We start from the raw sequence: 14650 nt of genomic DNA, 5'->3' as shown, positions 1-14650 counted from the left end.
TTCTCCTTCTCCTTCTCCTTCTCCTTCTCCTTCTCCTTCTCCTTCTCCTTCTCCTTCTTCTTCTTCCTTCTCCTTCTTCTTCTTTTTTTTTGGTATATTTTAATCTGTTTTTTAACAGTCCAGACTTTATCCTCCTCCCAGTTCACCCTCTGACTGTTCCATATCCCACACTTCCTCCCCAGTCTCCAAGAGGATGTCCCTTCCCACCTCACCAGAACCCCTGGGGTCCCAAGTCTTTCCAGGATTAGGTGCATCTTCTCTGACTAAGTCCAGACCCAGTAGTCCTTTGCTGTATATGTGTTGGGGGACTCATGTCAGGTGTGTATGTTGCCTGGTTGGTGGCTCAGTGAGAGATTCTGAGGTTTCAAGGTTAGTTGAGACAGCTATAGGATCTTCCTATAGGGTTGCCGTCCTCCTCAGCTTCTTCCAGCTTTCCCCTAATTTAGCCATGAAGCTTCTGTCCATTGGTTGGGTGCAAATATCTGCATATGACTCTTTCAGCTGCTTGTTGGGTCTTTCGGAAGGCAGTCATGATAAGTCCTTTTTTTTTTTTTTTTTGAGTGCTACACAGCCTCAGTTATAGTGTCAGGTCTTGGGGAAGCTGAATCCCACTTTGAGCCTGTTGCTGGACCTTCATTTCCTCAGGCTTCTCTCCATTTCCATCTCTGTAGTCCTTTCAGACAGGAACAATTATGGGTCAGAGGAGTGACTGTGGGATGGCAACCCCATCCCTCACTTGATGCCTTGCCTTCTGCTGGAGGTAGGCTCTACAAGTTCACTCTTCCCACTGTAGGGCATTTCATCTAGGGTCCCTCCCTTTGAGTCCTGAGAGTCTCTCACCTCTCAGGTCTCTGGCACATTCTAGAGGGTTCCCCCACCCCCTACCTCCCAAGGTTTCCTGTTTTTATTCTTTCTGCTGGCCCTCAGGACTTCAGTACAATTCCCTCCAATATGTGATCATGTTCCCTCTTTCCCTCCCTGTCACCTTTCCCACCCAGGTCCCTCCCTCCCTGCCCCACTCCTGTGATTGCTTTCTTCTCTCATCCAAGTGAGACTGAAGCATCCTCATTTGGGCCCTTTGGTTTGTTAGCCTTGAGTTCTGTGGATTGTATCCTGCGTATTTTGTATTTTTTGGCTAATATCTACTTACTATTGAGTACATACCATACATGTCCCTTTGGGCCCGAGGTACCTCCCTCAGGATATTTTCTGGTTCTATCCATTTGCCTGCAAAACTGAGGATGTCTTCATTCTTAATAGATGAGTAATATTCCATCATGTAAATGAACCACATTTTCTGTATCCATTTTTCTGTTGTGGGACTTCTGGGTTGTTTCCAGCTTCTGCCTATCACAAATAAATCTGCTATGAGCATAGTGGAATGTGCCACTGTTGCATGGTGGGGTATCTTTTGAGTATATGCCCGAGTGACTTAGCTAGGTCTTCAGGTAGATCTGTTTCCAATTTTCTGAGGCACCTCCGGAGTGGTTGTACCAGTTTGCAATCCCACCAGTAGTGGAGGAGTGTTCCTCTGTCTCCACATCCTCTCCAGCATGTGTTGTCACCTGAGGTTTTGATCTTAGCCATCCTGATTGGTGTAAGGTGGAAACTCAGGGTCGTTTTGATTTGCATTTCCCTGATCACTATGGACTTTGAACATTTCTTTAAGTGCTTTTTTTTTTAGTTCTATACACATTTTTGGATTTGGTTATTTAGTTTTTTGGAGGTTAACTTCTTGAACTCTTTATATGTATCAGATATTAGCTCTTTTTTGGATATAGGGTTAATGAAGATTTTTTTTTCCCAATCTCTAGATTGCCAATTTGTCCCGTGGATGGTGTCTTTTGCTTACAGAAACTTTTCAGTTTCATGAGATCCCATTTATCAATTGTTGATCTTAGAGCCTGAGCCATTGGTGTTCTGTTCAGGAAACTTCCCCCTGTGCCAATGAGTTCAAGATTCTTTCTCATTTTCTCTTGTTTGATTCATTGTATATGGTTTTATGTTGAGGTATTTAATCCACTTGGACTTGAGGTGATAAATATGGATCTATTTTCATTCTCTTACATTCAGACCACCAGTCAGACAAGTACCATTTATTGAAGATGCTTTCTTTTTTCCACTGTATGTTTTTGGCTTCTTTGTCAAAGATCAAGTATCCATAGGTATATAGGTTTATTTCTGGGTCTTCAGTTCTATTCCACTGATTGACCTGCCTGTCTCTGTACCAATACCATGTAGTCTTTATCACTATTGCTCTGTAGTACAGCTTGAAGTCAGGATGTTTATTCCCCCAGAAGTTCTGTTATTGCTGAGAATTGTTTTAGTTATCCTGGGTTTTTTGTTTTTCCATATTAATTTGAGAACTGTCTCAAATTATTTTCATGTCTATGAAGAATTATGTTGGAATTTTGGTGGGGATTGCATTGAATCTGTAGATTGCTTTTGGTAAGATGGTCATTTTCACTATGGTAATCCTATCAATTCATGAGCATGGGGAATCTTTCCATCTTCTGAGGTCTTCTTTAATTTCTTTTTAAAAAGGATTTGAAGTTCTTATTGTACAGATCTTTCACTTGCTTGGTAAGAGTTACACCTACTATTTGTGGCTATTGTGAAGGGTGTTGTTTCCCTAATTTCTTTTGCAGTCTCTTTATCATTTGTATAAAGGGATGATCTTGATTTGTTTGAGTTAATTTTATATCCTATCACTTTTCTGAAGTTGTTTATCAGCTGTAGTAGTTCTCTGGTAGAATTTTTGGGGTCAGTTATGTATACTATCATATCATGTGCAAATAGCAATTCTTTGACATCTTCCTTTCTAATTTGTATCCTGCTGATCTCCTTTTGTTGTCTAATTGCTAGAGTACTCTAGCTAGAACTTTGAGTATTATATTGAATAAACAGGGAGAGATTGGGCAACCTTGTCTTGTCCCTGATTTTAGTGGTATTGCTTCAAGTTTCTCTCCATTTAATTTGATGTTGGCTGTTGGTTTGGTATATTTGCTTTTATTATGTTTAGGTATGTGCCTTGAATTTCTGATCTCTCCAGGACTTATAACATGAAGGGGTGTTGTATTTTGTGGAATGCTTTTTCGGCATCTAATTAGATGATCATGTAGTTTTTTTCCTTGAGTTCATTTATATAATGTATTATGTTGATGGATTTTTGTATGTTGAACCATACCTGTATCCCTGGGATGAAGTCTACTTGATTATGTTGAATGATGGCTTTGATCTATTCTTGGATTTGGTTTGTGAAAATTTTATTGAGTATTTTTGCATCAATGTTCATAAGCAAGTTTGGTCTGAAGTTCTCTTTCTTTGTTGGTTCTTTGTGTGGTTTAAACATCAGAGTAATTTTGGCTTCATAGAATGCATTAGGTAGTGTTTCTTCTGTTTCTAGTTTGTGGAATAGTTTGAAGAGTGTTGGTATTAGCCCTTTGTTGAAAGTCTGGTAGAATTCTGCACTAAAATCATCTGGCCCTTGGCTTTTTTTTTGGCTGGGAGGGTTTTGATGACTATTTTTATTTCCTTTGGGGCTATGGGACTGTTTAGACAGTTTACCTGACCTTGATTTGACTTTGGCATATGGTATCTGTCTAGAAAGTCATCCATTTCATCTAGATTTTTTCAGTTATGTAGAATATAGGCTTTGTAATAGGTTCTGATGAGTTTTTGAATTTCTTCAATTTCTGTTCTTACATCTTCCTTTTCTTATTTTTGATAATTTGGATACTATTTCTGTGCCCTTTAGTTAGTTTGGCTAAGGGTTTATCTATTGTGTTGATTTTCTTAAAGAACCAGCTCTTGGTTTTGTTGATTCTTTTTCTCATTCTCTATGTTTCTAACTGGTTGATTCTAGCTCTGAGTTTGACTATTTCCTGTTGTCTACTCCTTTTTGCTTCTTTCTGCTCTAGAGCTTTCAGGTGTGCTGTTAAGTTGCTTGTATAGGATCTCTCCAATTTCTTCATGAAGGTCCTTAGTGCTATGAATTTCCTTCTTAGTGCTGCTTTCATTGTGCCCCATAAATTTGGATATGATGTGTCTTCATGTTCATGGAATTCCATAAAGTCTTTGATTTTTTTTTTCTTATTTCTTCCTTGACCAAATTATCATTGAGTAGAGAGTTGTTCAGTTTCCATGAGTATGTGGGCTTTCTGTTGTTTTTGGTGTTATTGAAGTCCACCCTTCGTCCGTGATGATCTAATAAAATGCATGGGATTATTTCAATCTTCTTGTATCTGTTGAGGCTTGTTTTATTTCTGCTTATGTGGTCAATTTTGGAGAAGGTTCCATGAGGTACTGAGAAGACATATTCTCTTGTTTTGGGGTGAAATGTTCTGTAGATATCTGTTAAGTCCATTTGGTTCATAACTTCTGTTAGTTTTACTGTGTCTGGTTAGCTTCCGTTTCAATGGTGAGAGTCGGGTGTTGAAGTCTCCCATTATTATTGTGTGAGGTTCAATTGTGTTTTGAGGTTTAGTAAAGTTTCTTTTACAAATGTTGGTGCTCTTGCATTTGGGGTACAGGTGTTCAGAATTGGGATTTCTTCTTGGTTAGATTTTTTTCCTTGATGAGTATGAAGCGTCCTTTTCTATCCTGTTTGATAACTCTTGGTTGAAAGTCTATTTTATTGGATATTAGAGTGGCAACTCCAGCTTGTTTCTTGGGACTATTTGCTTGGAAAATTTTTTTCCAACCTTTTACTCCAAGGAAGTGTCTATCTTTGTCACTGAGGTGTGTTTCATGTATGCTGCAAAGTGCTGAGTCCTGTTTATGGATCCAGTCTGCTAGCTTGTGTGTTTTGTTGGGGAATTGAGTCCACTGATGCTGAGAGAGATTAAAGACAGATGACTGTTAGTTCTTGTTATTTTTGTTGCTGGAGGTGGTGTGTGTATCATTCTGTTCTTTTGGGTTTGTTGTGAAATGTTTAATTTTTTATGTTTTCTTGGGTGCAGTTAACCTCCTTGTGTTGGAAATGTCATGCCAATATCTTCTGTAGGGCTGGATTAGTAGAAAAATATTATTTAAATTTGGTTTTGTCATGGAATATCTTGGTTTCTCCTCCTATGATAATTGAGAATAGTAGGTAAATATCCTGGGCTGGCATTTGTGTTCTCTTAGGGTCTGTGTACATCTGACCAGGATCTTCTGGCTTTAGAATCTCTCTTGAGAAGTCTGGTTTAATTCTTATAGGTCTGCCTTTATATATTACTTGGAAATTTCCCTTACATCTTTTAATATTCTTTCTTTGTTCTATGCACCTAATGTTTTGATTATTATATGATGAGAGGATTTTCTTTTCTGGCCCAATCTATTTTGTGTTCAGTAGGCTTCTTATACATTAATGGCCATCTCTTTCCTTAATTGAGGGAAGTTTTCTTCTATGATTTTCTTGAAGATTTTTTCTGATCCTCTGAGCTGGGATTCTTCACCCTCTTCTATTCCTATTGTACTTAGGTTTGATTTTTTTTTCATTGTGTCCTTAATTTCTTGATTATTTTATGTTAGGAGATTTTTGTATTTTCTTGGATTGATGTGTCAATGTCTTCTATGGTATTTTCTATGCCTGAGATTATCTCTTCTATCTTTTACATCCTGTTTGTGATGCTTCTATCTTTAACTCCAAATTTCTTTCCCAAGTTTTCCATTTCCAAGGTTGCCTCCCTTTGTGTTTTCTTTATTGTCTATATTTTCTTTTTTAGGTCTTAGACTGTTTCATTCAATTCCTTTACCTGCTTGATTGTATTTTTCTTTATTTCTCTAAGGGATTTATTTGTTTCTTCTTTAAGGTCTTCTACCTGTTTGCTTTTGTTTACCTGTATTTCTTTAAGTCAGTTTTTTTATATCCTCCCTAAAAGCCTCTATCATCTTCATGAGATGAGATTTTAAGCCATTATCTTGCTTTTCAGGCATCTTAGGGTATCTAGGGCTTCCTGTGGTGGAAGAACTGGGTTCTGGTGTTGCCAGATTATATTGGTTTCTGTTGCTTATGTTCTTGTGCTTGACTCTGGCCATCTGGTTCTCTCTAGTGTTAGCTGGTCTGGGTATCTCTGACTGGAACTAGCCTCCTTGGAGGCAAGTACAGCTATGTGACTTGAGTTAGGGCTGGTCTCCTAGGAGGCAGGCAGTGTTGTTTCTGGGTAGGGTGGGTCTCCTGTGTCTCTGGTTAAAGCAGGCATCCTGTGCCCCTGGTTACTGTAGATCTCCTCAGGCTGTAGCTTTTGGGTGGCTATCAGGCTGCTGATCTGGCCCAAGTAGGGGAGTGGGCCAGAAGGAAAGTAGACCTCGGGGTGGTCAGTGGTGGGGGAGGTGGGTCTTGTATCAGCTGAGCCCTATGGTTGTCCCAGCTGGTATGTTTGTTTGGGCAAGATTCTCACCTTTGACTTTGGTTTCTGTGGACCTCCTGAGAAACATGCCGGCTGTAGTCTATCTTTTCTTTTTTTAAAAGGTAACCACTTATTTGATTGGTAATTTTTTTTTTTTTTAACTTAGATTTTCGTCTAACCATGTAGACACATATAGTTGTTCTTACAATTTTAGTGGGTGCGTAACATTGACCCATTTTTATTTTTCACTTTCATAAGCATGTTTATAGAGCATCTCCTATAATTTTCTTTTAAATTTATTTTTGAGGATTTCATGCAACACATTTTGATCATATCCATCCCCTGGTGTTTACCAGAGCTACCCTCTCTTCTCCACTCTCCCAATTTTGTGTGTTTTTTTTTAAAACACATTACTCTCTGTTTTCTTTTTAAACCCATTGAGTCCAATTTGTACTGCCCATATACTCTTGGGCATATGGATATTCAATGAAACGTGTTCAGTTCATCAGGGCCCACACTCTTTACTAGAATGTATCAGTTGCCAATGGCTATTCAGCAGGGATGGAGCTTAATGCCTACCTCCAATCTGCAGGCTGGGTTTTGTCTGGCTTGAACTTACACAGGTCTTATGCATGCTGTCACAATTCTTGTGAATTCATATGTGCAACTGTTCTGTTGACTTTGGAGAATACTGTGGCCTTGTAGTTGTCTACCATGTCTATCTCTTAAAATATTTTTTTTGTCCCCTATTTCAAAAATTATTTCTGAGCTTTGGCTTGTTATATAGATGTCCTATTTAGGGCTGAAACTTTGTAATCTTTTCTTTACACCCTGACCTTCCTGTTACTTACCATCTATTACAATAAGCTTCTCTGATGATGTCTCAGAGCTGCATTAATTTATAGATAAAATGATGTTATCAGGAATGGATTTAATATTATATTTATTTATCAGAGTAATAGTAGTAAGTTTTCCTTTATGAGGTATGACCTGCACAGTCAGAGGTTGTTGGCTTTGATAATGGTGGTGATAAGTATATATTTCATCTTGTGGAGCAGGATTTAAATCAAATTAGAAAGTGGTTGGTTACTCCCATGACACTTGTGCCACTGTTGTATCAGTACGCATATGTTACTAGACCAGTCATTATTGTAGCTCTCAGGATTCACAGTTGTGTAAGAATGATGACTACTTTCCCTATCTGATGGTGTATATAACTCTTTATACTGACATGAAAGTTAATCATTGGGATGCAGTTTTTAGGTCAGTAGAAGCTTGATTTCTCCATGTTCTATGTCTCAGGTATGTGGTGTCTTCAGGAATAGGGTCTTACTGTCAAGTTCTGAAAGGTTATCAAGAATTCTATAACATCCTTAAGGGAGCATCCCTTGATAGATTTCATTTTCAATATTAACTAATTTAAATATCTGAAGACACATAAATGTATAAAGACATTATGTTTGAGTAGCAAGTAGTTTTAGCTAGACTGGGAGATTATCATGTGAGCAACAAGTCAGCAGTGCAATAAAAGCACACATGCTATTTCTAAAAGGCCTTCTACAGAATAAAGCAACTCTGTCTGGAAAAAAGTGGTATTTCTATTTAAAAATAGAACTGGGCATGGTGGCACACACCTTTAATCCTGACACTTAGGAGGCAGAGGCAAGTGGATTCCTGAGTTCAAGGCCAGGTCTGTTTCAGAACAGCCAGGGCTACACAGAGAAACTCTGGCTCGAAAAAAACAAAATACAAACAAACAAACAAACAAACAAACAAAAATCATTCAGCTACATACCTTTAAGCTTTCTTTTTGAAGAGCTTGTGCAGATGCTGAATGAAGGCTCTGTTGTGACTCAATCTGATTCTAACGTCTTGTGTTTCTTTAGTGCCCTTACCCAGACCTCAGGATGTGAAACTCAGAGATGTGACCCACAGCACCATGAATGTCATCTGGGAACCTGTGCTTGGAAAAGTTCGCAAATACATTGTTAGATATAAAACTCCAGAAGAGGAGTTCAAAGAGGTAGGTTGGAGATGAGAAAGGACATGGAAATAGTTGTTTTCTTGCAAGGCTTAACAAAATAACCTTATCTAGGGTAGATGATAGTGTGTTTTGAATATTTGTCACTTTGTTAATGAAAGGCAGAAAGCTTGTGCAGTCAAAACATTTATTTGAAAATCAGTAATATATTGGACTGCGTTAGATTTAGTTTGGAAATGTTCTGCTGTGTGATTTTAATCTCAAAAACATCATCCCTCAGTTGATAAAGAGTTATAGAATCCATGATTTATTTCCTTCTCATCTAGTTGCCTTATATGGTACTCTCTAGTCTATGAATGACTAAAAATTCCAAATGTTCTAAAAATACAAAGTGGTGAGAAGATGCGAGGGTTGGGGGAGGAAAGGGAATGTGTTAGATAATGATAAGATGGTCAGTTGGACAGGTCAGGGAGAAAGGAGGAACAGGCTGTTAGAGGACTGTGTCTTTCAGACTGATCTTTTTTGAGGTGATGTAGGGATGCACAACTTTTTACATTGTAATGTGATTCAAAATGGGAGCAAAATGAAGAAACTCTTTTTTTTGGAAGATGGGATTAAAAATTGGGTGCTCTTCCAGGGGTAGCCTAAAAGCTGTTGCTTGCACATGGGATATGTTCTTCTAGGTGGGCTGCCTTGTCTGGCCTCAGAGGGAGAGGAAGTGCCTAGCCTTGCAGAGACTTGAAGTGTCAGAGTGTGTGTGGGGATACCAAGGGGGACTCCCACCTGCTTAGAGGAGAATGGGAGGGAGTGACTGGAAGGGGGCAGTGAGTGGAATGTAAAGTGAATAAGTAAAAAAAAAAAAAAAAAAAAAAAAAAAAAAAAAAAAAAAAAAAAAAAAAAAAAAGTTACTCTTAAGGAAATTTTAATGCCAAAATTCTAGAGGCATATTTTTGAAGCCAACTTTCCCTTTCTTTGTATACATTTGTTATTTATGTATTGTACAAGTTATTTTATATGTCTGTACACATTTGCTTAAATTTTGGATTTTCATCTCAAATCATTTAACGGTCAGTGCATCTCACAGCTCTTATGCATAACAAATGAGATTTGCATAAAGATCATTTCTGGAAGTAGTAAGTTGATGGTATTAAAAGACAAAGATAAAAATGGTTTGTTTGCTTGAAGCCACAGGCAGTCGTCACTGCTTACCTGAAAATCAGGTCATCATGGCACTAGAACATACATATTTTCCTACTTTGGAAACATTTAAGTTGTGGCCACTTTCTGGATTCTTATGCAAACTGAAAATTCTGCTTTTTTGGTGTCATGACCCTTTCATTTTTCTGATGCTCTAGTAAGAAATGCCAGAGAAGATCCTTTCTAAGAGCCCCCCACTGCATTCTTCCTGTTACAGGTGGAGGTGGACAGATCAAGGGCCAGCACTACCCTCAAAGACCTCTCCTCTCAAACCCAGTACACAGTGAGCGTCTCTGCAGTGTATGATGAGGGCACATCTCCCCCCGCGACTGCTTATGAGACAACCCGTGAGTTGCACCCTGTTTTATGGACACGGTGGAAATACTTAACGTGTTTGAAAATCTTTACTGAGTGAGACATTTGTTTCTCAATGCTTTTTGGCCAGCATTGATGATGCCAGCTAGGATCTGTAGACTGTTTTCTTGTATTTTCTTCTTATGTAAAATGCTATCAGGATAAACAGTTCATATAAGCTTCTTTCCCTTCAGCAGTTCACAATTCAGCTGTCAAGATAAAAGGTTGATGGAAAGTCCCAGGGTCATGAAAGGATGATCAGATGAGTGGGACTCAGAATGACTGAGCGTCAGATCCCAGAAGAGGAGAGGTGGCCTTAGGGGCAGTAGGACACAGAGACACAGAATAACCTGCTAGGACCCTCCTTCCTTGGTCCACTTTGCTGTTTCTACAGTGTTTGACTCAGCGATCAAATCTGCTGTTCCTTTCACGGTTAAACCATCCTCCTGGTTCCTTCCTAGTGCAGGCAGAGGATCTTATCTCTACTCCCGTGATCTAATTACTTAACTCAGTGCTAAGCGTATAATGATCTAATTAAGTGCTCAATTTATAATAACTTGATTACACCATTGATTAAAATGAAAGCTGACAGTCAGCAGTATCCTAAACTAACAAAAGGAGCCTCAAGTATAGTTTAAAAATCTCCAGTATCTGCATTAAAAAAAGATAAAAGTGGCACGTAAAATTAATAAGTGATTTTATTTAAACCACAAATGATAAAATGAAAAAAAATCATTTCAATATTTCAGCATAATTATAATACGGTATCTCACACTTCCTGGAAATAGTTTTACTTTTAAAGATTTATTTATTTATTTTATGTATATAAGTACACACTGTAGCTGTACAGATAGTTGTGAGCCTTCATCTGGTTGTTGGGGATTGACTTTAAGGACCTCTGCTCGCTCCAGTCACCCGGCCCAAAGATTTATTTATCATTATAAATAAGTATACTGTAGCTATATTCAGATGCACCAGAAGAGGGCATCAGATCTCATTACTGGTGGTTGTGAGCCACCATGTAGTTGCTGGGATTTGAACTCAGGACCTTCAGAAGAGCAGTCGGTGCCCTTACTCGCTGAACCATCTCACCAGCCCCTGGAAATAGTTCTTACAGTTGTAGTCACAATGCATCTTAGTTTAGGTCAGCCACATTAACTTCTCAATATCACATGTAGCTAATGGTTCCCACAAGGCAGCACACGTCTAGAGAATCTAAATAGCTTTCTGGACCTCACTGTAATCAGCACCAAGATTTGGAACTTTTGCAGACACCAGAGTCAAACATCTTTGCCTCTGATACGATAGGAGGACTGGCAATGAAACCACACCCAAACTCAAGCATCTGCTTTGTTGGTGCTAGTTTGTCTATATTGAATCAGGGTATTGTCAGTGTTACAACCCACTCCTTACTTCAGGCACGCACATTTCTCTCTCTTTTAAACTTCACTGTGATGGGAACTCTTGTAACCACTTTAATTTTCTCCTTGCTGTCAGTTCTTATCTGGTAAAAATCATTGATAAGAGAAGAAGATGCTGCTGTGAGTCAACACTTCTGTGTATACAACGGATAAAAAGAGAGGAACGTCAGGAAATGGATAATTTAGTAATGAGATTAATGCTTTCGATGCATGCTTTCAAAAGCTACGATTTGAAATGTTAGGTGGATCTAAAGGGCATCTGTATTAGTTGGGTTGTTTTGAGCTGTACTGCGGAAGTGGTACCACTCTTTATTTCCATGGCCGGTTTTACTCTATTCCTAGAACAAACTTCCAAAGCATTTGTGTATACTCTAGTACAGAAGGTTTTGAGTGCCAGGAAATAGGGACATGATCGATGATGAGAGGTCAGGAGTGGTGGTCTTCTTTGTCAATTGTTGTTATTATTTCTGGAGTGACTCTAATCCTGTTTATAAAGTCCTTGCTTATGTCTATTATGTTGAAGTGTTTCCTCTACTCTTATCTAACACTTTCAGATCTTACATTAAGGTCTTTGATTCATCTGGGGTTGAATTTTTTTTCTAGGGTGAGAAATAGGGATTTAATTTCATTCTTCTACATGTGATATGTAGTTTATTTAGCACTATGTATTGAGTGCATTGTCTTTTCCTGAGCGTACATTATTTTTGGTGTTTTTGTGAAGAATCAAATTGGTGTAGCTGCATATATTTATGTCTTCGTACTCTATTCTATTGAACTATGTATTTGCTTTTTTTTTTTTTTTCTTTTGAGTCAGTGCCACACTGTTCTTTGTATTATGGCTTTGTAACGTTGCTTGAAGTCCTTTACGATGGTACCTCTGGTGGTGTTCTTTTTGCTCAGTTTTTAAAAAAATTTTTTTTTGTTATATGGACATTTATTTTTTTTTACTTCTAAGAAGAATGACACTGGAAGTCTGGCTGAGATTCTATTCAATTTTTAGATTACTTTGGGTAAGATAGCCATTTTCTCAATGTTAATTCCTTGAATGTATGAATATGAAAGTTCTTTTCATGTTTTAGTGTCTTCTATAATTTCTTTCTGAGCCTTTTAAAGTTTTCCTTATGAAGAGGTCATTTATATCCTTGGCTCCCTGGGATAAAGCCAAGTTAATCATGGCCAATGAACTTTTGATGTGATTTTGAATTTATTTTTTAAGTGTTTTTTTTTTTTTTTTTTTAATGAGTTTTGCATCTATGTTCATCAGGAAGACTGCCCTATAATTTTGTCTTTGTGACTTATTAGTTTTGGAATCAGGGTTATACTGATTTTGTTAAAAGAGTTTGGTAGTATTTATTCTTTTTTTTTTAATGGAACATTTTGAAAATCATTGGTGTTACAAGTTTTGTTTGTTCATTTTTTGGTCTGATAAAATTCAGCAGTGAATACTTCTGGGCTTGGAATTTGTCTTTTGAGACTGGATTTCCCTATATATCCCTGGCTTGCCTGGAACTTCCTATGTGATCAGATTGTTCTGAAACTCATAGATATCTGCTTGTTTCTGCCTCCCCAGTTTTGTAATTAAAGGCATGTGCCATCATGCCCAGCCTGGAATTTTTTATATAAAAATGTTTTATTTATTCTTTAAGATGTTCACAGATGAATATAATTTATTTTGATCATACCCACTCTCCATCTCTTCCTTCTAACTCCTATAGGACCTCCCCCACCATGTATAAAATACTCCTTCCAACATCATTGGATTTTTTACTCCTTTTTTACAGTTGTGGTTTCAGTATTGTTGTTTGTAGATCTGTTTAAGCTGTTTATCTGCTCTGGCTTATTTTTGGTAGGTGATATCCATCTAGAAATCCACCCATGTTTTCTATGTTTTTAAATTTACTGGCATATTGTTTTCTTTAATATATGTCTCAATGACTTACTGAGTTTCTGGTATCTATTGTACTGTCTCTAATGCAATATGTCCTAATGGGAATCCATGGATCTCTGGGGTCATTGACAGACTGGGTGAGGACCATGAGCTGTCCAACTGCGTGTCACAGTTTGCACTCTGTATATTGCTGCTACACTATATCCTTAAAGTACTGGCATACAAAAAGTTTGGAAACCACTGTAATAGAAGAATAGTAATAAACAGTACTTTAAAAAGATCATCATTTTAGTAGACCTACGTATTTCACATATTTTAGTAACTTATGTATTATAACCGTACACTGCTTGTCCTATGCTGTTTTTCAAATGATCTAAACTAGTAAAATATTTCATTCTAATGCTATGTATTTTGGCAGTTTTAAAAATCATATCCTTTAAAACATTTTAATGATATTAAATGGAGTTTATCATTCCCACACTCTTGACTTTTCTTATGATAGGGCCTGTACCAGCCCCAACCAACCTACGGTTTACTGAGGTCACACCAGATAGTTTCAGGGGAACCTGGGATCATGGAGCTTCAGATGTGTCTCTCTACAGAATAACTTGGGCACCTGTGGGAAACCCAGATAAGCTGGAGGTAACATTAACTCTTTCTGTCTCTCCCTTCTGCCCCATTCTCTCTCCATTTGCTTATACGAAAGCCTGGCTAAAATACAGATTACGTCTGTGTACCAGTGACTTTTTTGTTGTGATAAAGCACCATGGCCTAGGCAACTCATAGAAGGAAGGAAGATCTGATTTGGGCTTAAGGTTCCAGAGGGATAAGAGTGCATTATGGGGGGGAGGCACGGTCAGTGGACAGACGTGGCAGCCAGAGCAGGAAGCTGGGGGATCATGTTCTCAACTGCAACCTAGGAACAAATTAGAGCTGGAGCAAGGCTGTAAGCTCTTAAAGCCCACCTCCTCCAGGGTTGTCCTTCCTCCAGCAAGGCTGCACCTCCCTTTAGCTTCTCCAAACAGCACCATCAACTGAGGACTCAGAATTCAAATGCCTGAGTCTACTGCAGACATTTCTTATTCAAAGCACCACATTCCTTTACAGATAAAACTCATCTCTGGCAAGTAGCTTTGGGCTCATGTACCTGTAATAGTGCAGAGGAGCATTCACCTGTCAGCACAATGTCATTGGGTGTGCATGATCTAGATGGATTAACTTAGTGTGCATGTGATTTTTCCTCTTTGTCTAAGACCATTTTAAATGGAGATGAAAATACCTTGGTGTTTGAGAATCTGAACCCCAACACTCCGTATGAAGTCTCCATCACTGCCATCTATCCTGATGAGTCTGAAAGTGAGGACCTGAGTGGCAGTGAGCGCACACGTAGGTGTTTAATGTTCAACTAGGATCTTGATAGTTCAAAATTAAATGTTGAGAAATGGAGCTACAGCTGTATCACTAATTTTTTTTTTTT

General features: G+C 38.2%; 1 protein-coding gene across 3 annotated transcripts in view; it reads left to right on the top strand.

Moving 5' to 3' along the window:
- The window catches only part of Col12a1 (collagen type XII alpha 1 chain), a 129804-nt gene that overhangs the window by 55796 nt on the left and 59358 nt on the right, over positions 1–14650 (top strand). For all 3 annotated transcript variants that reach the window (XM_031345995.1, XM_031345996.1, XM_031345997.1), the window contains 4 exons: positions 8219–8355; positions 9728–9857; positions 13676–13815; positions 14427–14559. In XM_031345995.1, coding sequence (XP_031201855.1) covers positions 8219–8355; positions 9728–9857; positions 13676–13815; positions 14427–14559 — 540 coding nt within the window. The remainder of the gene's footprint in view (positions 1–8218; positions 8356–9727; positions 9858–13675; positions 13816–14426; positions 14560–14650) is intronic.

This window comes from Mastomys coucha, unplaced genomic scaffold (genome assembly GCF_008632895.1).
Source record: "Mastomys coucha isolate ucsf_1 unplaced genomic scaffold, UCSF_Mcou_1 pScaffold23, whole genome shotgun sequence".
NCBI classification, from domain to species: domain Eukaryota; kingdom Metazoa; phylum Chordata; class Mammalia; order Rodentia; family Muridae; genus Mastomys; species Mastomys coucha.
This window is presented reverse-complemented; position numbering and strand designations above follow the sequence as displayed.